At 37.4% G+C, this 23,236-nt stretch overlaps 2 protein-coding genes across 4 annotated transcripts in view; both read left to right on the forward strand.

Moving 5' to 3' along the window:
- Nucleotides 1-2,081, forward strand: part of LOC149179520 (nicotinate phosphoribosyltransferase 1-like) — a 496,243-nt gene extending 494,162 nt beyond the window's left edge. For all 3 annotated transcript variants that reach the window (XM_089415680.1, XM_089415682.1, XM_089415681.1), the window contains 2 exons: nucleotides 1,490-1,602; nucleotides 1,705-2,081. In XM_089415680.1, coding sequence (XP_089271806.1) covers nucleotides 1,490-1,602; nucleotides 1,705-1,782 — 191 coding nt within the window. In that variant the 3' untranslated portion in view covers nucleotides 1,783-2,081. The remainder of the gene's footprint in view (nucleotides 1-1,489; nucleotides 1,603-1,704) is intronic.
- A 2,687-nt stretch (nucleotides 2,082-4,768) lies between these two features.
- Nucleotides 4,769-5,921, forward strand: LOC149179521 (uncharacterized). The gene is made up of 2 exons (XM_089418008.1): nucleotides 4,769-5,197; nucleotides 5,289-5,921. Exons 1-2 carry the CDS (start codon nucleotides 4,809-4,811, stop codon nucleotides 5,389-5,391), a joined length of 492 nt encoding a protein of 163 aa, XP_089274134.1. The 5' UTR covers nucleotides 4,769-4,808; the 3' UTR covers nucleotides 5,392-5,921.
- The last annotated feature ends 17,315 nt before the right edge of the window (nucleotides 5,922-23,236 follow it).

A 23,236-nucleotide genomic window follows, 5' to 3' on the forward strand; every position in this document is an offset into this window, starting at 1 on the left:
CTTCTTCTCCGACTATCTTCAAAAGGACGAACACATCAATGTCCCAATAACCAGAAGAGATGAAGGAGATGCAAGATAAAGGAAGTTGGAAGACCGTAGAGGGAAAAAAAAAAAGCTACCGCACCAATCTCGCCAAGAAAGACAAGGAGCCAGATAATTAAAAACTAGGGGAATTATAGGTCCGATAGATCAATTTGGTCTCAGTGGACGTTAACCACCATCATCCTCCTCATCGTCATTACTTATTATGCTCTAGTTTAATACTTTATAAGTTTGCAGTTGCTACATGATTGATGTTATCCCTGTATACATGTTTTAATGTTAATTATATTTCTAATTTCATAATAAGGTAATATCATATGACAAACAAATACGAAAATATAAATATTTATGCTTATTTTCATTTTTTTTGTTTGTAAATTAATGAAAAAAATTATTATGGAATATTATTCATGGTAGATTGAACATCACATCCTTAACCATTTTAGTATATTAAAAAAACATTTGTATTTGTTCTAGCGGAAAACAGAATTAGAAATGTCATCTATAATATATCAATCATTTAATCATTTAAAACATTAATCATTTAGATCTACAAGTAATTTTCGATTGTGCATGGTTTATGTATATACAAGGTTTTTTGTGGAAATGGTTCTCCAGGGTCCTTTTCGATTGTGCATGGTTTATGTATATATAAGGTTTTTTTGTGGAAATGGTTCTCCAGGTTCTCTCTCTATCGATTGTGCATGTTTATGTATATATAAGGTTTTTTGTGGAAATGGTTCTCCAGGTTCTTTCTCTACCCTTTAGCAACAACACTGTACTAGATATTGATTGTAATTAAGTTGAGAGGTTTATTCTACAGTCTCGTCTCTTGTTAAAGTTGAAATTTTGTTTGTTAAAAAAAATATTTAAATAACTATACAAAACATTTAAATAATGTTGGCCCATGAAGAAATTGGATCCCTTTTGGCTCAAGTTAGATCCATCTTTAAAATAAATTTATGCTGAATAATAAACAATAATATTGATGGTAATTAATAAACAATAATAATTACATAACATTTTTAGTTATAAATGAGATCTGTATTTAAGATGGACTTTTATTGTAATTAAGTTGAGAGGTTCTTTTTATAGTCTCGTCTCTCGTTAAAGTTGAAATTTTGTTCACGTCAGTTAAAAAAATTATTTAAATAACCATACAAAACATTTAAATAATGTTGGTTCATGAAGAAATTGGATCCCTCTTGGCTCAAGTTAGATCCATATTTAAAATAAATTTATGCTGATTAATAAACAATAATAAGTACATAACATTTTTAGGTATAAATGAAATCTGTATTTAAGATGGATTTAGGTAGGTTAATAATTATTGATTTAATTCATAAACAATAATAGTACATAGTTATAAATGAGACACGTGATTCCGGTCTTTGTAATCTTCTCAATTTTTGTAATTATTGTAAAATTTATAATTGATTGTATGAAGGTAAACCATGTGAACCTTTGCCAACACTAGTAGAGATTCGGGAGCGATGTAAAAAACAGTTGGCTCAAATGCGGTCTGATCACATGCGTGAGTTAAATCCGACACCGTATAAGGTGAGCAAGCTCCTTTTAGATGCCTTCGCAGATAATACAATGTATTTTTCTGGTTTTGGAAGAAGTTTGATTACCTAAGTTTTTACTTTGTTGTTTATTCAGGTAAGCGTGAGTGAAGAACTTTATAAGCTCATTCATGATCTGTGGTTGAAAGAGGCTCCCGTTGGAGAATTACTTTGAAGGATTTCAGATACCCTTCCTTTCATTTTCGACAAATTTCTCTGCGATGAAAATTCTATTAAAACGTTTTTGCTGGCATCATGCATTGTTCGAAATTCATGTTTTTTTTCAGTACAAAAAAGCAAGATTTGATGAGTTACATATTACATATAATCTGTCTGAAAAATGAACTTAAATTCTTGCTACTTTGAGAATGACAATGAATGATTCTCACATGCCCCTGATTTTGTTTTCGGAAATATTTTGGTGGTGAAAATTCTATTAAAATTGAACAAATGCGCATCATTCATTGCTTGAAATTTGTGTTTTTCCCATTAAAATTTGTAATTATTTTAATTACATGTTGGTATTAGAAACAATAGAGTATGTATACTTCCTCAAACTAAGTAATGAAATAGCTGCATTGAGTAGGTACTTGTCTCGTAAAAGGTGATCTTATAAGTGAATTCTTCACGATGCTAGGCCATAAGATGCGGCCATGACATCTTATAAGTGAATTCTGCACGAGGCTAGGCCATGACTTTACAACTAGATTATTATTATTCGGCCATGACATCTTATAAGTGAATTCTGCACGAGGCTAGGCCATGACTTTACAACTAGATTATTATTATTGGATAAGGTGATATCATACTTGATGTTGTTTTCCACATTGACAAGTTAAAACAATTGCTGAAGGGCAGTTTAGTCCTTGCTACTCAAGTTAAAAATTATGTTATGGAAAAAATTGCATAAAAAAAAATATAATTTACATTCATCAATATTAGCTAAATTAATAGTGGTTAATAGGCAAGTGGAATCCTATAATCTTGCTTTGCAAGGAACTAATAGATTGAAATGTGAAGTGGATAAATTAATTGTTTACTCGGTCGCTAATAATTCTACACATTTACAATTTTGCTTCTAGATAAGTGTAGATGAAAACATAAATAATAGTGAGAAGTAACTCTTAATAAATATATTTATTTACATTTTATTCCTATCCTTTTTTTGCAAAAACTACTTAAACTATGTTGGGAAGTAACTATTGGAAAATATGTTATTTACTTCCTTCAAAGCTTAAGAATAAAAATTCACTACACGTATCTAAAATAATGCATGAATATTGCAACAATATCCGTAAATTATGGCATAAATATGTGACTCAATTATCAACATGGCATGTTGTGCAAATGTTGCAATAAGACCTTCAAGTTATGGTCCAACTAAATGTTTGAAAATTAGTTTTAATGCATGAATATTGCAACAATATCCATAAATTATGGCATAAAATATGTGACTCAATTATCCACATGACATTATCTTGTGCAAAGGTTGCAATAAGACCTTCAAGTTATGGTCCAACCAAATGTTTGAAAATTAGTCTTCTTAATAATATTGAAAAATAAATATTTAGCTATCGAAGTTAAATATTATAAGTTGCATTGGTCAATGCTAAACTAATAGTGGTCAACAACCAAATTTATTGCTAGAGTCCTACCTTGGCAAGGACTAATAAGTATTTGGAAAGGAAATTATAATAAATGCATATATTCCTTTATAACAATGTGTTCGTGTAGAATGCTTAAGATCAAAAAAGGATAGCAAAATAAGGAATAACCATTCAAAAATGATAGAGTAGAATGTAAGGCAAAGATATATATAGCTTGGAATCATATATCAATTGGTTAGAAAATGAAAGAATTCAGTTTATTATTAGTGATAGAGAATCTCATACAAAGATATATAAAGTTCAAACATATGTTAATTGGTTAGAGGAAAAAAATGATAAGATAATTATAGTGCAAAGACTTGATATAACAACAATATTGGAATTTTGGGGAGGCGGGGAGAATGTCGACTATTTGGTGTGGTGTTTTTTCGGAAGCGCGCTAGTTCTTCGCTCTTTTTCCCATCCACGAATGGAGAGCTCATCTTGTGATGGTTGGTATCTACTCAATGGATGGTTCTTCTCAAGAGTCTCTACTTCTCTTCCCATAGTTGGCAGGCTCTAGTGCCTTGTTGCATATTCCCCCCTATCAGTGTTGTTTTGACATTTTTCTGGTGTCAAATCTACTACAAGGTATGGGGTTTCAAGGATGAACAAATCTGAGTGGATATGCACCTCTGGCTGAAGCGATGATCGCCCCCCTAGAATGACATACAAAATGTGTGAAAGAAATGTATGCTTTCAATCTAGTTGAAAATTTCACTGAACGAGATAACAAATTGTGGATGGTTTTGCAGCCTTGGTTCATGCAAAATGAACTTGTAGAAGTTGCTTCGAACTTTTTGATAGAAATCCCTGTGATGGTAATGTTCCTGTGGAATGTTATGAACTCATACCTCACGGAAAATGAATGGGCCGACGAGGCCTGAGAACTATTTGTAGAAATGCCTCTACAAGAAAAGGCCCTTTAGTATGCACTATCCGTGGAGTATACACAAGTCGGGCTTGTTTTCATAGCTTTGAGATATTCATTGAAAACATTGTTGTGTGAGGCTCCTTCATGGATTTTGAAGGTTAATAGTTTTTTATTCTTTGCTTTGGTTTCATGCTTTCTCTCAAATTTGAGGGTTTGGAGGCCAGCAGAATATAAGTTGTTGTAAAAATTGTCATTGATGTCAAAGGGTGAATAGGCCAACATTTAGTTGATGATATGTAAGCAAGAGACAAAGAATTTGGATGCAAAAACCTCCTAGATTGATAGACTCAGTCATGCCATTTCGTTTGATTGGTGGAACTTTTTGTGGGTTATCCTTATTGGAGAGACATTAATTTTTGAAGTATGATGCCCCAAAGATGGGTTTAGCACTAGCACCTTTGCCCCAAAGTTTTAACCTTATCAATCCATTACTACCTTAAAATAAGGTCTAACATTGTAAATTAAATTGGCCCTCCTCGCCACGTCGTAATACCACGCGTCAACCCACATGGCTCCGGTACGACACCTGTCCACCGTGGAGCTGCCGTGTGGGCTATCACCTCCCACATTAAAACACGAACTTGGCGCCATTTACATGGTTCGTCTGGGCTCATTTCGACCATGTTCCATTTTCCCTGTGTCTTTCTGCTCGGGGCCGGTAGTTGGGCGAAGCCCCCCGCCGAAGATGGCGCGGGACGGCCCTGTAACCTGCGCGCATGGTGGTTAGAACCTGTGTTGGGGGAATGCTGTGTTCGGTTGACAGGGTTTGTATTGTTGCGCGCAGAGTCGTTTATTCGAGTGCTGGTTCGAAGGTTTGATGGAGTTTCTGTGTTTCTGGCTGGGACAGCGGTTCTGCTTTTCTTGTGCTTTTCCGCCTGGATTTCTTGGTCGTTCTGGAATGCAAGTTGTTTAACATGGAATGCCGGTTGTTTAGCATTTCTCTGGTGGTGGTCTTATTCGGCGGCATTGTTGTTTGGGGAGGAGTCGGTCGCCATTCTACTGAGCTTGAGGTAACATAACATTTTTAGGGTTTAGCTCTGCTGTTTTTGTTGTTTTTGTGATCTCTAATGGCTTCTAATGGCTTTTTTCTTCCTGTTGCAGGTGTTGCAGGTGTGGAAAAGGACGTTGCAGGTGTGGAGAAGGTCTGGCGAGCTGTGGGGAAGGTGGGGGAGGTCGGCGACCATCCATGGCCTGTAACCGGTAGGATTTTTAATCCTACCAGCTTTACTCTGTGTTTTTCAACACAAGCATATCTAACAGGATATTTTGTGAACTTTCTATGGCATTTTATGGCAGTATTTTGAGCAATTTTTTGAGGGTTTAGGGTTTTAGGCATTCTATGGCATTTTTGCTGTTTTAGGGTTTAGGGTTTTAGGCATTCTATGGCATTCTGTCTGTTTTGGCTGTTTTAGCTCTGTAGCTGCTCTCCCCTGACTTGCATAGCCGGCCTCGAGCAGAAAGACAAAGGGAAAATGGAACATAGATAAAAACGCTGCATTTTTATTGTCCCTGCTATTTTATCTTTTTCATTTGGGATATGAGGGTTTCTCTTTTCTTTCATAGAGTTCTGAGTGCTCTGCTTGAGTTCTGAGTGCTCTGCTTCGTGCTATTGTTTGTTTTATATTCGACTGCTCGGAGGGGAAGGCTCTTCTAAAGCCTCACTAAACCCTTATGAAGCTTCTTCGCAGACTTGCTACTCATGTTGCTCTCTGGGCTACAGTGTTGTATGGAAGCCGTGGACATTTGTATGGACTTTGTATGGAAGTCGTGGACATTTTACGACCTTAATCACAGTTATACTGTTAATTTATTTATGGTTTCTTGAAGTCATAACTGTTATCTTGTTTCCTTCTATGAAAGTCTTATTCCGAATTTTACACACAAGTTGCATTCTCTATTATTTAAATTGACTTGGGCTACAGTGTTGTATGGAAGCCGTGGCCATTTGTATGGACTTTGTATGGAAGCCGTGGACATTTTACGACCTTAATCACAGTTATACTGTTAATTTATTTATGGTTTCTTGAAGTCATAACTGTTATCTTGTTTCCTTCTATGAAAGTCTTATTCCGAATTTTACACACAAGTTGCATTCTCTATTATTTAAATTGACTTGGGCTACAGTGTTGTATGGAAGCCGTGGACATTTGTATGGACATTTGTATGGAAGCCGTGGACATTTTACGACCTTAATCACAGTTATACTGTTAATTTATTTATGGTTTCTTGAAGTCATAGCTGTTAGCTTGTTTCCTTCTATGAAAGTCTTATTCCGAATTTTACACACAAGTTGCATTCTCTATTATTTAAATTGACTTCTCTGGATATTGTTTGAACGCTACTATTCTTGATTTACTCATTGTAGAATATTATGATTTCCTTATGCTGTAAAACCTTGCATAGTGCTAAGTTTTTGAGATCGTTTTCACTTGTGACGGTGCATCTCTATTTGGAGGTTATTTTGTTTTTACAGCTGATGAGTTTATATAGTCCAGAAATGGGTAGGGTTTACTGTTTTATGAACAAAGCTTCTACTCTTTTATTTCCTTTTAATATCGCTCAGCTTTTACTAGCAAACTTTATAGGATTAAATCCTTGTCAGGGTTTTGTTAGAGTTTTGTCAGGGTTTTGTTAGAGTTTCCTTGTCAGGGTTTTGTTATAGTTGAAATGCCCGATAATGCATGCAGAGAGATTGACCGTTCTTCATGAAGAAATAGGTTCGATATCTGCTTGAGTCAGAGTGTTGGTGTTTTCAACCTGTAACTCCAGTGTCTCTCAGTAGTTATGTCTTCGGTCAGGTCTTGAGTGGGCATATCAATTTGGAACAATTTCTGTTTTTTACACCTATGACCTGGAGCATATTTTTCATCACAATTATAGGAGAGTCCATTTCTTTGGTGGTCTGCCATTTGTGTTGGAGACAACCTTTGTACTTCCAAGGGATGTGTAGGAATTGTGCTAAGTTGGAATATTTGATTCTGCAAACAGATTTCTATGCACTTTTGAAACTTTTCTTCCTAGTTGCTTGGGGAACAGGGATATAAGGAGTGCAGAGCTATCGGGAGAGGAGAATGTGTTGATAATAGTGATATATTTGTAGGGTGCTGGTGTCCATTGTAGCTGTTGAATTGTCTAGATTGTGTACCTCTGAATGTAAATTTCTTGTAATATGTGAAAAGAATATTGAATCAAAACCCTCCTTGACCCGTATATAGCACATGACCTACTGAAATTTTAAATTTATGGAGTCGGTATAATCTCTATTCCAAAAAACATAATTATTGTTGCTTAGTTGCCATGCATTAGATACTGTGAACACTCTTATCAAGAGCCAATTCAATCCCTTTAAGAATGGCATGTGCTTCTGCCTGATTGTTGATCTTTCCTAAGGTTCATTCAAATTTTAAACATTATTTATCTCCAGCGTTGATGACAAGACCCACAATTGCAGTTACCCTGGATTTCCTTTCGGTACACTGATTTCCTTTGAATCTCTCTTATTTTTGCAATGCCTAGTTTTGTGCAGGGAAGTTTAAATTACAGGAAAGCTTAACATGCTGTAGATTTTGAGCTCTGAAGCAATTTTGTGGGATTTTTGTATACCTACTGCTTTGGAATTTCCTTCTTACATGTATTAGAGGCAATTCATAATTTTTCTGTACCGTAATACACTGTTATAGATCAATATTAACCCCAGAACTCATAAGTGTAAAAAGGGATCTAAAGAAACAGAGACATGATTCTCTTGATGCTTAAAAGATCCCATCTTAAGATGGGTCTACGCTGGTTTATATTTTGTAGATTTATAAATTATTGTAATTGTCAAACAATTGATCTACTCATGAAGGAAAATGAAAAAGGTGAATAGGTGCTTAGAAAAGAATTAATGACTAAGCCACAATTCGTCATATAGCTGATTAGGTTACTGTGCACCCAAATTTCTCATTTGCTTTTGGAAAGTTGATATAACAAGATGGAACAATATGATTCTCATAGTTGTTCATCAACTGATTTGATTAATTTAGATACTTCCATCATTTTTACTGACACATATAAAAACACATGCTCTTTATAAGTTGGGCATACTCCACGGTGGACAGGTGTCGTACCGGAGCCATGTGGGTTGATGCGTGGTATTATGACGTGGCGGGGAGGGCGCACATGTATTGGCGACCCTCCCCTAGGTGATTGATAAAAATCATAACTATGTTCTTTATTGTATTTCTAGTTTCCAGCAATGTAAAGTTCTTATTCATTCTAATTCAATCAATAACATGCTAAGTATAGAGTTCCTTACTACTAGTGCCTCGTACATTAGAAGCGAGCAGGAGGTGTTTCTAATTGTCAGTGTAGACTTCTATTCAGTGTTAAGTGATTGTAAACTTGCCCAGCACTGTCATCACATTATAACGGTCCACTTATTGGAGCCATAAGTGAGTTTAGAGCTTTGTACAGTGCGCACAGAATAACTTATAGAAATAGTTTTATCATAATTAATATTTTACAGAAAGACATATTCCATTGAAAATTTCTTATCAACACACAATTAGGTTGCCACAAGAAATCACTACTAGGTTGTAAGCCAAAATGTTGCTGTGCCAAGAAAAAGATACAATCCATCCAAAATCCACATCATAATGTGGTTAGAACCGAAAACATATGACACCCCTATTCTTTATGGCCCTGAGAATCTTGAGTGCCAAAACTCCCTGAGTTACCTTCTTGAGCCAGGTAGGTTGGCCTACCAGTCAAGGGCTGATTAGGAAATGGTCGATTGTTGCCATATGATTGATTCCAATTTGCAGCTTCCAACCATGGAGGTATTGAGTACCCATACCTCACATTTGCACTACTGACCCCTGCATTAAGTGGAGGTGTGTAATGAGCATACAGAGAATTGACGCCAGCTCTGGTAGGAACAAGGCAAGTGGGTAAACCCTCGTTTGATAGTGGGGCACTTGAATGTTTATGAGATCTTGGAATAATGGTGTATTATCTGCAATGGAGTCCAATGAGTTTGAAATAATCCTAGTTTCATCAGCTATTCTTGTATCGTTGATCATCCCTTGTTCCTTTTCAAGCATTTGTTGTGCCTTTCGTTTTTCCTTTTCCTGTCTTGCCATTTGCTTTTGTTGGTCCTTAACTTGCCTTGCTTTATCTCTTTCAATCTTTTCTTCTGCTCGCTGTTGTGCTGCAACAATCCTTGCTGCCTTCTTCTCCTTGACCATATCCTTCTTTTTCTGTTTTAATTCTTGCATTTCAAGTTTCTTTTTTTCTGACTCAACTAACAGGTTTATATAGTCCTCTGAGGTGAGTAGCTGTGAGCTTCGGCCCAGACGAAGACTACCCGGTGCACCTTGCGTTTTTCTCATTGATACTCTCTCTACTGGTAGCTTTAGGAACCATCCAAGTGTCTTCTCCACCCCTTCCACCTGCATGTCATTGCTTGGTACTTCCCTTTCAGTATCTGTTGGAACTGATTGAACCATATCATTATCTTCATTTGATGCCTCATTATGTCCTTCATCTTCTTCCATTGATCTATTGTCCACAAAAAAATGAACAATTTCACTGTTCAATTCTGCTGGTTGTGAGGGCATGTTCATGCTTTCTTCATTGGTTGCTGAGACACTATGTGCATTCAAATTGATCATTGCTTCTGCTAGCCATGAAGGTGGGGTTACTTGGCTTGGCAATGTCAATTGGTCATTGTCAACTGCATGTTCAACAATATCATTAGCAATATCAGCGACAGGAATTTGATGTTCTTGAGTTGGTGGAACAATCTCCATGTTACTAGGAATTTGTTCATTGTTATATTGTGTTTCACACACAGTTTCATCATCTTCAGCATATAACTGTCCTTGAGACAGGGAAATCATATTACCAGCTGCAACAACATCATCTTGGTCATCTACTTCTTGCACTTCAACACATGTTTGGACATTCCCTTCTTCCTGACCATCCACATGAAACGCTTGGCTACAACCAGTGTCATGCATAAGAGCATCATAGTTCAGTGGCCAGATTCCTGTCCTCCTAAAGCCAGCCTTGATATTTGATGGTGTCGAAGCCCTTTTAAAAGCTTTACTTGCAAGCTCTGCTAGCTCAAACCTTTTCACCTCAACCCCTGGATTCTTTGCCATCCATGCAGCACGCTCCGACCTGAAATAGTTCTTGAAAGGGCCAAACACACTAACATCAAGGGGTTGCAGCCTATGAGTGGTATGAGCGGGCAATGTCAACAGGTCGATGCCTAAATTGTTTGCTTCCTCAATTGTTTGTACAGCCATGTGGCTCCCATGGCCATCTAATATCATAAGGTGTCTGTTATTAGGCGAGACGCCACCTGGTACCGATGCAGCAAAGTGAAAAAGCCAACTTAGAAACAGTTCTTTAGTCATCCATGCATGGGGATGTGCAGCCATGCATGCACCTGGTTCACAGTTCTGTATATAGTTTTTCAGTTGATTTTTACCTTTGAATAGATAAAATCCTGGGATTGAAGTACCAATTGCATTAACACAACATAAAATAGTTATCCACTCCCTGCTCTTGGGCAAAATCTTTGGCACATTTCGGCTCCCTCTCTTGGCAATTACCCGCATGCCACAATTCCTCCCTGCCTGTAAACCTGTTTCATCACAGTTCCATATATGGTCTGCTCCATAAGAATGTTTATCATAAGCACTAGAAAGTGTGTCATAGAATTTTTGCACAACTGCAGGGCGCAAATTTAATGCTCTGTCTCTGTCAAGGCCCTCAGCAGTACGCAATACAAGTTCTGGATGCCTTGTTTTAAACCCAAACCACCATGATTTACCAGGAAACCCATCTTTGAATGGGTTTGGCCTCCCTTGACAGATTTGAGCAACTGTTGATTTGAGTTGTATCAACTCTAGCCCATGTCCCAGTTGGGCCATCTCTTTACACCACTCAACCACCTCGGCCTCCTCATCCTCAGTCATAACTGTAAGAGGCCCTCTACGTTTTGTATGAGTCAGTCCATTTATCCAATAATGTATTGACGAGGGAGGAATACCATGTTTTTTTGCAGATGCCCGAACTGAGTATCCATTAAACTCTATGTCGTCAATTGCAACTAACATTTGTTCTTTTGTCCATCCTCTTATAGCACTGATCTTTTTAGTTGAGCTTGCCCCTTGGACTGTTGTTGATGGTGGTTCTGTGGCTGATGGTGTGTTAACATCAGCGGCTGTCACATGGTCATCTTCAACAATGTTCCCTGGTGCATTGCTGGCATCGACATCAGCTAGCCTGTCATCATCAGACGATGTGCATCGCAGCTGCGCACCCCTTGTCACTCTCCTGCCACTTCTCCTTGTACGAGCAGAGTAACTTCCTTTTGCCATAGATGCAACAACCTGTAAAATTATTGCATGCATTTAGACATTAGAATATATGTTAAATTATGCTTTATTACTTCTGCAAAAATTACTTTTCCTCTATTACAGGAAATTATCAAAACATTTTGGATACAGAGCTTGTTACAGGAAATTATCAAATGTGAAGGAGATACGTGCTACTAAAATAGTTACACTTCCTCCATACAAATATGTTATTTTCCATTTTTATTAGGCTAAAAAGAAGTGTGGGTGGGGAACTGATTGTCAGTTTGCTCACTCAGAAGAAGAACTTCAAAAGGGTCAGCCCGAACTTTCTATTTTTGGTCAGAAACTAGAAACAATTTATGGCAATGCAATAAGTTCCAACATTTATGACGAGGTAAATAATTATAAAATCAAGTTGTCCATGCATTATGAGAAAAAGGGAACCTATTCAAATGGGTTGAAGTGCAAATTTTCCCATGGACACAATGAGCTTAGGCCTTTAGGTCACAGATTCATGCAACAATTTGTCCTAACAAAGCATTTTTTTTCAACGTTGTCAAAGAAAGACTCAATTTGTTGATTTTGTCCTGATAGAGCATTTGTTTTCAGCTGTCAAAGAAAGACTCAGTTTTTTGATATTTAACAAGGATCGAATTTGTAACTTTTTTGGCCATGAATATTTCACTGAGATTGTGTGTTGAATTTCAATTTGATAAGAGATGAAATATTTCAGAACAAATATTATTCTATAGTTGCTAACAATTTGAGGATATTTAATGCTATTCCTAATTTTCTCTACATTTTTGGAATTAAAAAATCTTGGTCTTTGATTCCTTCTACTTGTTTACCCATGATCAAATTCTATTACCAATTGAAAATTATGTTACCCACATTTTTCATTTTTTCAGTAAGGACAAAACATTTTGGATACAGAGCTTGTTACATTATGATTCTATGGTCTCCCAGGTGTCATAGGCAAATGGTTTTACTTCAGTTTAATTGAGTTTCATTGCAGTCATTTATTTTTTTATATTTTTTCATATAATTTATTTACTTATTTTGAATATTGTGAAGAACAATCTCTGCTCCAAGATTTCTCTCCATTATCTGTGACTTAATTTACAGTGCTGAATTATGTAAATCCCCATTCCTTTGGTCCAACTTTTACAACTCCGTATGGCTCGGGCTCTCCATACCCTAAGGTCTCGAGCTCAACGAGGTGAAAAGATATGAAGGCCAATAAGACTGTCATCTGATATGTTACTTATAATTGTGTTTTCTCATTATCTAAAATCTTACAGTCATCTAATCCAATAAAGAGAAATGGTCATCTGCTCGGGTTTCCATTCTAAGATACCATTCCCCAGTTCTATGGTCCATTCATCAGTAGTATAAATTCACTTATTTGCAGTCTTTCGACTCAATATCAAAATGTTTGCTTTCTCAATAGCTTCATGCTTCTGAAAATATGTGAAAAATATGTGAAAAATTACTAAGTTTATCAGAGTCATTAAAGTTACAATTCGTTTATGTTCTATGTTTTAACTCATCCATGTTCACTCGGATCTTGTCACTTCTGAATTGCCCAAAATCGGATGGTTCACACTAGGAGTACAGTTTGACATCGGCTGGCATTCTTTCTTTTACAATAACCTTTCCTTCTTTCTGACAGGAGGTCTTATAATAATATAGTTGTCGACCAGTAAAGTAAGTCAAGCAAGCCAGTTCGGTAGCTGTCCAACGAGCAAAGGCTTCTTTCTTTAGAGTGCTGCCCGCCCCCTTCTTCATTCATTCATTTAGGCCCGACTAGGAGTGGATCCAGGGAACCTGGCTCGGGAACAACTTCTTACTAGTAGGGGCTAATCAAAATAAGAGAGTCCAATCTCTGAAATAGAGCTTAGTCTCTCCCCATAGTAGTATACTAGTAAAAGGCGTAGATTATGACTTGATCCAATAGAGTCAGAACACCTTTATATCTAAAAGAAATGGTGCTCGATGAAACGATCCAGATTCCACACTATGTTGTGGGCTGGGGAGAGCTGCTCTGCGAAGCTAGGCGTTCAGTGTTCTTATGGAGGAACCATAGAACCCAAGCCATAATAAAGGTTCAATTCCTGTAAGCTAAGGTTCAAGGTTCAATTCCTGTTAGGTAAACAAGCTATCGCTAAATTCCTGTAAGCTAAGGTTCAAGGTTCAATTCCTGTAAGCTAAGGTTGAAGGTTCAATTCCTGTTAGGTAAACAAGCTATGACTACAGTACTAGCACGACATACGTAACATTTGGACATACGTAACATTTGTGATATGTAAGTTGTAATCCCTATGAAGTTGATGATCGAATAATTCGTGTAAGCTAACCTTCAATTCCTGTAAGGTAAGCAACCTGTGACATTGATTAGATGGATACGACTGTATTCGATAGCTTAACTCTATAAGCTAGAACACATACATAAACTCTGTATAAAAAAAGTTAACTGTAACTGTATAGGTTAACTGTCACCACCCTATGGACAGAACTGTAATGTAAGAAATCTGATAAATGAATGGAAAGAACTGTAATGTAAGAAATTTGATAAATGAAAACAATAAAAACAGAACTGTAAGAAGAATGAGTTGTAATTCATATAACTGACTTGAATATATTGGCTACTGTTCTGTGATGTTGTCTTGAAGTTTGCTGAATAGTTTGAAAGCATAAGATGCAACTTCAACAGTGGGTGGACTTCTTTTATAGTTTTGGGGACTTGATTTTAATTGGTGGACATGGATGCACATGGATTGCAATGGCTTCATTTTGAATGTGTGGTATGGATTTAATTTGCTGTGATCTAATGGTTGGGAATTGTTTATTTGTTGATCCATGTGCTTTGATCTGTTTTAATGAGAAATAGAGTGAGTTGGGTGTCATTTATTGCAGTTATTGGGTCTAGGTGTCATTTATTGAACAAAGTGGATTTAATTGTTATTGGGTTGGGTGTCATTTATTGAACAAATTGGATTTAATTGTTGTTGGGTTGGGTGTCATTTATTGAACATAGGGTGTTTAGTTGTTGAACAACACAGCAGTTATGGCTGACATACATTCCTTTTGTTATGTGCAGGTAGGCATATTTATTTGGGATGCAAAGTTGCAGTTCTGATGAGTGGGGGTTGAAGTGACTGCTGTTTTGTACTTCTGGAATAGACCAGTTTGGAAGCCTTTATGGCTCTAGCTGTTTTCTACTTGGGTCAATATGTTTTGCAATATTAAATAGTTAAATACTATTTATGGACAGTTGTGGGCCCAGTCAATATATGGGTGATTTTTGGACATAATTTAAAACTTATTTAAACATAATGTTATTTATTTCTGTTTAAATATTGGTTTCAAAAGTCTTAATCACTGGTGGTTTGGTGGGACCAGTATTATATCAACTACTGGTCCCTGCACAAGAATAGGAATCTCTCCCCTAGCCTCTTTGTTTAGGGTGGCTCCAATAAAGATAGGTTGAAAGGTCATGTCGGCCCCATAATAGGCCCCTTCAATGTGTATAAATATGTCTTACCCATGGACATTCAAGGCAAGGAATTCTTGAAGGCAAAAAGGAGATCTAAGGAGCAGAACTAAAGCAAATAAAAGGGAAAATTAGGACATGAAAAGTTTAGACCAAGGTTAAAGGATTGAAGTTTTAAGTGTCATTTTTTGTGAATACAATATCTCTCTAATCAAATAACTAAAGGAAGCTTGAGCATCTATCTATTTGGAGAAGAAGGTGAATTTGCTAAAGTTTTGGAGTTGATCAATTATCTTTCACGTCCATTTTTTAGCTATGCCCTGAGGCCCTAATTTGGCTTTGGACAAATCCTCTAAGGTAGCGAAATTTCAGCCCCTTTATGAGGCCAAATCTTGAGGTTTTTGAGGCCTATTTCAAACCCTCTCTTAAGACAGAGTTTGGATTTGTTTATGGAAGTCTTGAGTGACTTTTGGCCCTCTTTCTAAGACAAAATAGGCCTTGTCCTAGGGCAACCTTTTGAGGCAAAATTTGGGCCTGTAATATAAGGTCGTTTTCCAATTTTTTAAGCAGATCTGAGGATGAATTAAAGGCAAATCCAAAGGAATATTTATGATTGTTTAACCTGATATTATTGATATATGTTTGTCGAAGTTGTGAAGCAGTTGTTTGAAGAAGCCTTGAAGCAACCCCCCTAATGAATTTGTTGAGCAAGCTTGACAGAGTTTTGGAGCTGGAGCAAATCTTGAAGAACTTGTAAGGCAGAGTTACGACATATTTGAAGCATTGTTTTCAAAAGATAGAGACAGACCTTTGATGATCTGAAGCAGACCTTGAGAGAAGAATTTCATATTGACTTTTGAAGTGGTTCTGAAGTAGACTTTAACTACATTCTTGTGTAAGTTTGGAAAATTTCCTTGAATAAATATGAAGCATACCTTGAAGTCATTCTTAAGCAAACATTGAAGGCATAATTGAGCAAACCTTGAAGTCATTCTTGGAGCAGATGTTTGGACATATGAACTAGATTTAATTTGTTTCATTAGAGAACAAAATTATTGTGGCAAACTTACTAGAGCAGTATGAGAAGTTGAATATGTTCAAGCAAAGATAATAGTGATTGTGTCTTGTTGTATTTGGGTCATTGTCCCTGGTATGAGAGCCTAAGAAGTTATTATTTTATCATTTATTCTATAGGGTGGTAGGGTGGTGCTAGGGAAGGAAGTTGTTGCTTCCTTCCAGTGGGCGCTGGTAAATCTTGTTGAAATTTAGCAGCGCGAGAAGAAATTCCTTCCTTAGGGAAGGCCTTCTCACCCTAAGTAGACCCTACTAGCCCTTAGAAGAATTTAATTTGCACATGGGAAAATATTATTTTTAATGTGGAACCATGACAACACAAAAAGTACAAGTCGGCCTGGAAGAGGAAATTTGACCCCTGAGACCACATATAAATAGACATCAATTGGAGGCATCTCATCACACATTCATCTCTTCTTCTCTTGGTTTGATTTGGTCTAAAATTGTAGGGTCCAAGTTAACACACGTGAAGGGGAGAGAGGGTAAATTTGTTAACCAGCATTGGCTCTATTTTGGAATTGTTTTACTAGGGTTGACTTGGGGAAGTTTGAATTCATTTGATTTGGATTTGGATCTGTTTTGGAGGGTCAAGTTGACTGGTTCTTTGACTGAAACTTTTTGGGCATCTTGATTAGTGTTGGCTGCCATTTTTGTGCTAGGGTTTTTGCAAGTCAAACTTTGACGTTGACCAGATTTTATGGGCAGACTTTTGGGATTTTTTGACTGAATTTGACCAAGCAAGAAAGGTTGCATTCTTTGACAAGTTGACCGAACTTTTTGGAGCAGATTTTGTTGGAAAATCAAAGATATTGTATTAGGGTTTGATTCTCCTTTCTTGATAATTACTTGTGAGCGTGTTGGCTTCTTTTACTTCTTTATTATCTTATCTTTCATGAAGCAACTATACATACATGAAGATCACAAAACAAGAGACACAATATATAGGCACATGCCAGGGAAAAAACCCCCTCGAGGGGAAAACCCAGTCAAAGTAATTCTTCCTTTCAATAGTATTCTTTGAGACTCTTCACCCTAGACCAAGACTAGAATTTCCCTCCACACCATGTCAGCCTCCAAGATCTTCAACCCTTTCCAGCAACTTCGACTATGCAGCAGATCCCAGCGACATACAGCTTTCGACAGCAGCAAAACCCTAGGAGACTTCGATATCCTAAACCAAACCACGAAACAGAGAGAGAGAAGCACCAAAAGTTTGATTTTCCTCTTCTCCAGAGACTCCCCCAAACTCGCGCTTCTTTTCTCCTTCTGCCAGCAAACTTCACATCCCTAGCACTTCTTAGAAGATATCGAATTGCTTGAGAGAGTGACTGCTTCAAATGACTTCGACTTCCTTCTATATATAGCTTTCTTGTGGGTCGAATGGGGGTCTTTAGGCTGACATTATGTAGAGGACACATAATTCATGTTTTGCTTGATACAAAACCTTTTTACATTATCTGAAAGCCCAAGAATGGTCTCTTCAAATGTACAATGACTCTATAAACTCAATATTAATCATAGGATTCCACAATGAGGACTTTGACTAATATAATGATGACCCAAGCATGAAACCCATGCTTTAATAAGTCATTGTTACAATAACAAAAAATTATTTTCTTTATTCCTTTAACAAGTACATTACATAGTACATTATTGAAGACCGAGCATAGTTACTTTTTCCAACACTCCCTCTTAACTAGGGAGGTTTTCATAATGTACAAACACAATGGAAGATCTCAAAATATATGAAAACATGAAGAACCTTTAGGCACTGCAATGCCATGGACTAGATTCTTGACCAAGGCAACTTATCCAACTAGTCACTCAACAATTTAGGCACTGCGATGCCATGGACTAGTTTCTTGACTAGGGTAATCTATCCAACCAGTCACTCAACAATTTAGGCACTGCAATGCCATGGACTAGATTCCTGACCCGGGCATTCTATCCAGGTGGGACTAAGGTGGACTCAAGCTTTCAACCCCTCTAGCTGCCATCAGGCTTACTTGCTAACCACCAACCCAAACATACAAGTGTGTATTCAAAACCGAGCTTAATAAACAACACCGCCTTTTTCATTTCCAATATTCCTATCGTCAGCACATAGTGTCAGCCTGATGTCTCCCTAGGAAATGCTTCACTCGAAAAGCCTCAACAAATCTCTTCCATTCCTTTATCAGCAATACAATCACCAATATCTACCAAACCCAACAGGTTTCTTAGATATTCGAACTTCTTATTAGGAAGAGCCTTTGTCATAATGTCTGCTACCTGTTCGTGTGTCAGAACATATTTTAGCTTCATGATCCCATCTTGCACCAAGTTCCTAATAAAGTGGAACTTATTATTGATATGTTTCATCCTCAAATGAAACACGAGATATACAGAGATCTTGATACAACTTTGATTATCACAGTTAATCACAGTAAGACCAGAGACCTTTTGAACAAGTTTGTCAGAAGCTTCCTTAACCAAACAGCCTCTTTTCCTACTTCACATGCAGCCACATATTATGCCTCGGCACTACTCAATACAATGGGATCTTGCTTCCTACTTGTTCATGAGATCATAGCAACGCCCATACTAAAGCATCCTTTGGTAGTGCTCCTTCCATTAGTCTCACTACCACCCTAATCAGAATCTGTGAAGCCAATTTTCTTGACTTCCTTACTATCATACTTTATGCAGTGATGTATAGTGCCACGAAGAAACCTCAATATATGTTTGGAAGCTATCTAGTGATTATGACGAGGCTCCAAATGAAACTGACTAAGAATGTTCACTGCAAAACATATATCTGGCCTAGTATTTATCAGATACATCAGGGAACCGACCAACTGACGATATGAGGTAGGATCAAAGAGACTTGAGCTGGAGCTCCTCAACTTCTTGAGGTTGGTGATCATAGGAGTAACTATCGGCTTGGATTCCATCATCCCAATTTTTTGCAATAACTTGATGATGTACTTTCCTTGCCCCAAATATATCTCCCCAGGTCTTTGCCATACTTCTAGACCTAGGTAGTAATGCATCAGTCCTAGATCTTTCATCTCAAATTCAACTGCCAACATCTTCTTGCATTCTTGAATTCTTCGTTCTACATCGTTGATGAATAGATCATCCACATATAGTAGAATAATGACTAGCTCATTATTCACGACCTTGATATATAGATTCGGATCAGTAGTACTCTTCACGAACCCAATCCTGAGAAGATATGCATCCATTCTTCGATACCATACCCTTGGTGCTTGCTTCAAGCCATATCAAGCCTTCTTGATTTGGCAAACATGAGTCCCTGTTATTTACTTCAAATTATTCAGGTTGTTCGATGTACACTTCCTCATCAATGGTCCCATTTAGAAATGCAGTCTTAACATCCATTTGATGGATATTCCACCCCATTGTAGTAGCTAACGAAACCAACGATCTAATGGTAGTGTACCTTGTAGTAGGTGAAAATCTTTCTTCATAGTCAATGCCTTCCTTTTGAGAGAAACCCCTTGCAACAAACCTTCCTTTGTACTTGTCTATACTTCCATCAACAACATGTTTAATCTTATAGATCCACTTCGATGTGACAACCGATTTGTCACTAGGTCTAGGAATGAATTCCCAAACCCCATTCTTCATCATGGATTGACATTCTTCCTACATAGCTTTCTTCCAAACCTCTTCATGCTCATGTCTTGGAATGTAGATGGCTCAGCTTCAATCAACTTTGTCATTTATGCAACATAACCAGAATACCTTTTCGGTTTCTTACTTTCCCTAGAGGACCCTTTCGGAACTTCATGTCCTTCAGCATCTTCTAATGTAGCTTTCAACCAATATGGCATTTTTCTTGTGGTTTGGATAACCACTGGTTGAATGGCTCACTTGGTCCTTCGTCTTCATCATTTGTAGTAGAGTTCTCATGAACTTCATCTTCTTCAAATACGGAAACTTCTTTGTCATCGAAATTAATAACAATATCCTTTGATTTCTTGTAAGCTTGATTCTCATCAAATATGACATCCCTGCTTACTTCAATGTATCTTCCTTCTTGTTAGAGTCAGTGTTTGCATATTTCCATTAGTGATAAAACTCCTCTTTTCATATCATATTAGTGTCCCATTTGAAATCTTTATCATTCCACCTAGGTCATCATGTAAAAATTTACTCACTAATGGTAGCCCAAAATAAAAAATCACGATCTTCTCTCAAAAATTTATATTTGTTAGCCCACCTTCATGTGTCTTTCTGAGCATACATTGACTATAATAGCCCATTTCATCCTGTTTTATGTCAGTCAAGTCCACCTGGAGTTTAGTCATTCAAAGTCCCATTAGGTCACTTAGGTTTCATTTTCCAAGGTCCAATAAAACATCATATCACTGCATAAGGCCAACAAAGTATGAGAGAGAAGCAAATAATATCCCTTTTTTCAGTTAGATAAGGGTTTACAAGCATGTAACCATGGTTGCCAAAATTCCAATTTGGATTTTAAGCAAGAAATTCATTCTAGTTTGTAATTTTTATTTCAAAAGAGAGATGTAATAATTTTTATTTATTTATGTAATTTTATGTTTATCATATGTAATAAATCACTATTTTAGTTGTTTACTCAACATCCATTTCCAATATCATCCAAACAAAAGTCAAGGTGAAGATTGCCAAAGCTTCAGCATCATCCACCTGCAAAAGAAAAAGTCAGAAAACAAATTAGCAAAGAGGTCAAAAAGGGGTCAAATGAAACAGTAGAAAGTGGGTTTGAAAAGCAAAAGATCAAACTAACTCACCTATAAAAGACTTCTTGCGTTCAAACTTACCTTCATTTGCCTCCTAGCACTCATTGAGAAAACCCCAAGAGAATTTTTCCGCACTTCTGGGAAAAATTAGCAGAAACAGAGCAGGCGTTGCGCGTTTCCTTCTGGCACTGCATGTTCCCTTAAGCCGTTGTGCGTTTGGCTGAGGCACTGCGCACTCTGCACTGGCGTGCGCGTTTGTCCAACAACACTCCAGCTACCTCCTCAGCTCCTCCAAAGCATTCTCAACCTTAAAACAAGTAAGTAGCAGTTGAAGCATGTTCTTTTCCTCCTCAAGTTAATTCCTAAGTGCTTGATAGGTTTATTGAATATTTGGTGTTTAGTCCTATATCTAAACCCTAGATTTCCCCCCCCCCCCCCAACACTACCCTTGCACTCTCATTCCCTTATATACATTTCCCTTCACCCTCCTTCCCTTTCCCTAAACATTTATATCCCAGATACTCCCTAAACCTTTATCCTCAAAACCCTAAGTCTTAGGTGATACCACACTACCTAAGCTCCTAAACCCCTCTATTGCAAACGATTTCCCCATCCTCAAACTATCATACCACTACCCTATATCCCTCTTCAAATACATATACCCCTACACCCATCATCTTCCTATTTATCCTACCCATTCACTATTCCCTAGAAACTACATTCCCCCTACCTTACACCTCCCTAGGTTTTGATACTAAACATGGCAGAGGAGAAATATAGACCACATAATGAGCAAGAGGAAACAGATAGAGAAGAAGACAGGGAACAGAGGAGGCCACACAAAGGAGGACAGATACACATGTTTGAACCCACAGTTCTTAGGGAACTCCTAGTATCCCTTATGATTGTGCAATCCTTCAAATGGCTAAGATTTTATGATTTTTGTGAACAAGTGCAGGCAATCCAACATCATCCTGAGTTGACTAGGCTATTTATTACTAAACTTCAAGACAACCAGGTCACTCTTGTAGGCATAACTTTCACTTTGTCTACTTCCAATATATCAGCTGCCACCAAGATTCCAGATGTTGGGGAAAAGTGGTTTAAACAGGGTGATTTGGAGAGGCATTATTATGAGACTTACATGAAACCAAGATACAGAAATGAAAGAAGGGGCTATTTTCCTTTTTCACACCCCCTTGAAAAATATGCCCTAATGATGAATATTATTATGAAGTATTTCTCATGTGAAAGTAGATTCTCCAGGATCTATTCTTATCATATTCGACTTTTAATGCATTCCACTAGGGTAAAAATGCTCAATATACCCTACTATCTTTTCAGGAGTGTTGAGAAGATCACCTACATTGCCCAAAAGAGGGAGTATAAAGATCAAATGAAGAGCCTATTTCATCATTCCCTCATTAAGATCATAGTGCTTTACCATTCCAAGGAACTCAATATTGCATGGAGTACCTTCATAGCTAATCCCATATTCACTCATGCATCTACTAAAAATATTCAAAGCATCACTTCATCACTTCATCATCTCATCCATCCACCTCCATTCCTCCATCTTAGCTCATACATCATTCATCCTCATATGATGAGTCAACCACACCATCACCTCCATCATCACCATTTCATGAGCCTATTCATTCACCTAGCAGAGATGAAGGCAGAGAGCAAGAGCACATGGAACATGGTGAGATCAACAAGCCTAAAGGGGTTGGTTTGGGTACCTTGGCACATACCTATCAGAGAGGGCATAGGCAAGTGTTTTCCCCACAGATTGTGGGAGGGGCCTTGCCTTCTTCATCAACAAAGTAGGTACAGAAGGGTAAGGAAAAGGTGACAGAGGCAGAGATCCAGCAGCAGGAGGAGGACCTCCATGAGACAGAGCAAGATTTTCACTTAGTTGACCTAAGTGAAAATGATGATAGTGAAAACACAACCATTGTCATCAAAAAGAAGAATGCACTCATAGGAGAGCTCCAGGTCAACTTGCAAAGGGCCAAATACATTATTTCATACTATGAGCAAGAAAACAAACAGTTTGAGGTCAAACATGAGCTTATGGAGATTCAACTCATCAAGGCAAAGAGAGAGGTTGAAAAGGCTAAGGCCTTACTTGATGAGGCATATGGAGAATATAATGACTAGTTGGAAGCACAGGTGCCAAGAAGAAGGCCAAGGACTAGAGGACTAAACTGAGCTTTGGAGCTAGAAAAGCAAAAGGAGTCTGAACTAGCTAATGAGCTCACCTTAAGTGAGAAATTTTCCAAAATAATAAATGAGAACAGGGAGCATTGGCTTGAGAAGGTGAACACTCATATTTAAAGCCTCTTAGACAAAGCCAAAAGAGACATTGACATTAAAAGAAAGATGGAAAAGTACTAT

This window comes from Pinus tabuliformis, chromosome 3_2 (assembly GCF_031772625.1).
Source record: "Pinus tabuliformis cultivar Carrire ecotype Pingquan chromosome 3_2, CPIR1, whole genome shotgun sequence".
Taxonomy (NCBI): domain Eukaryota; kingdom Viridiplantae; phylum Streptophyta; class Pinopsida; order Pinales; family Pinaceae; genus Pinus; species Pinus tabuliformis.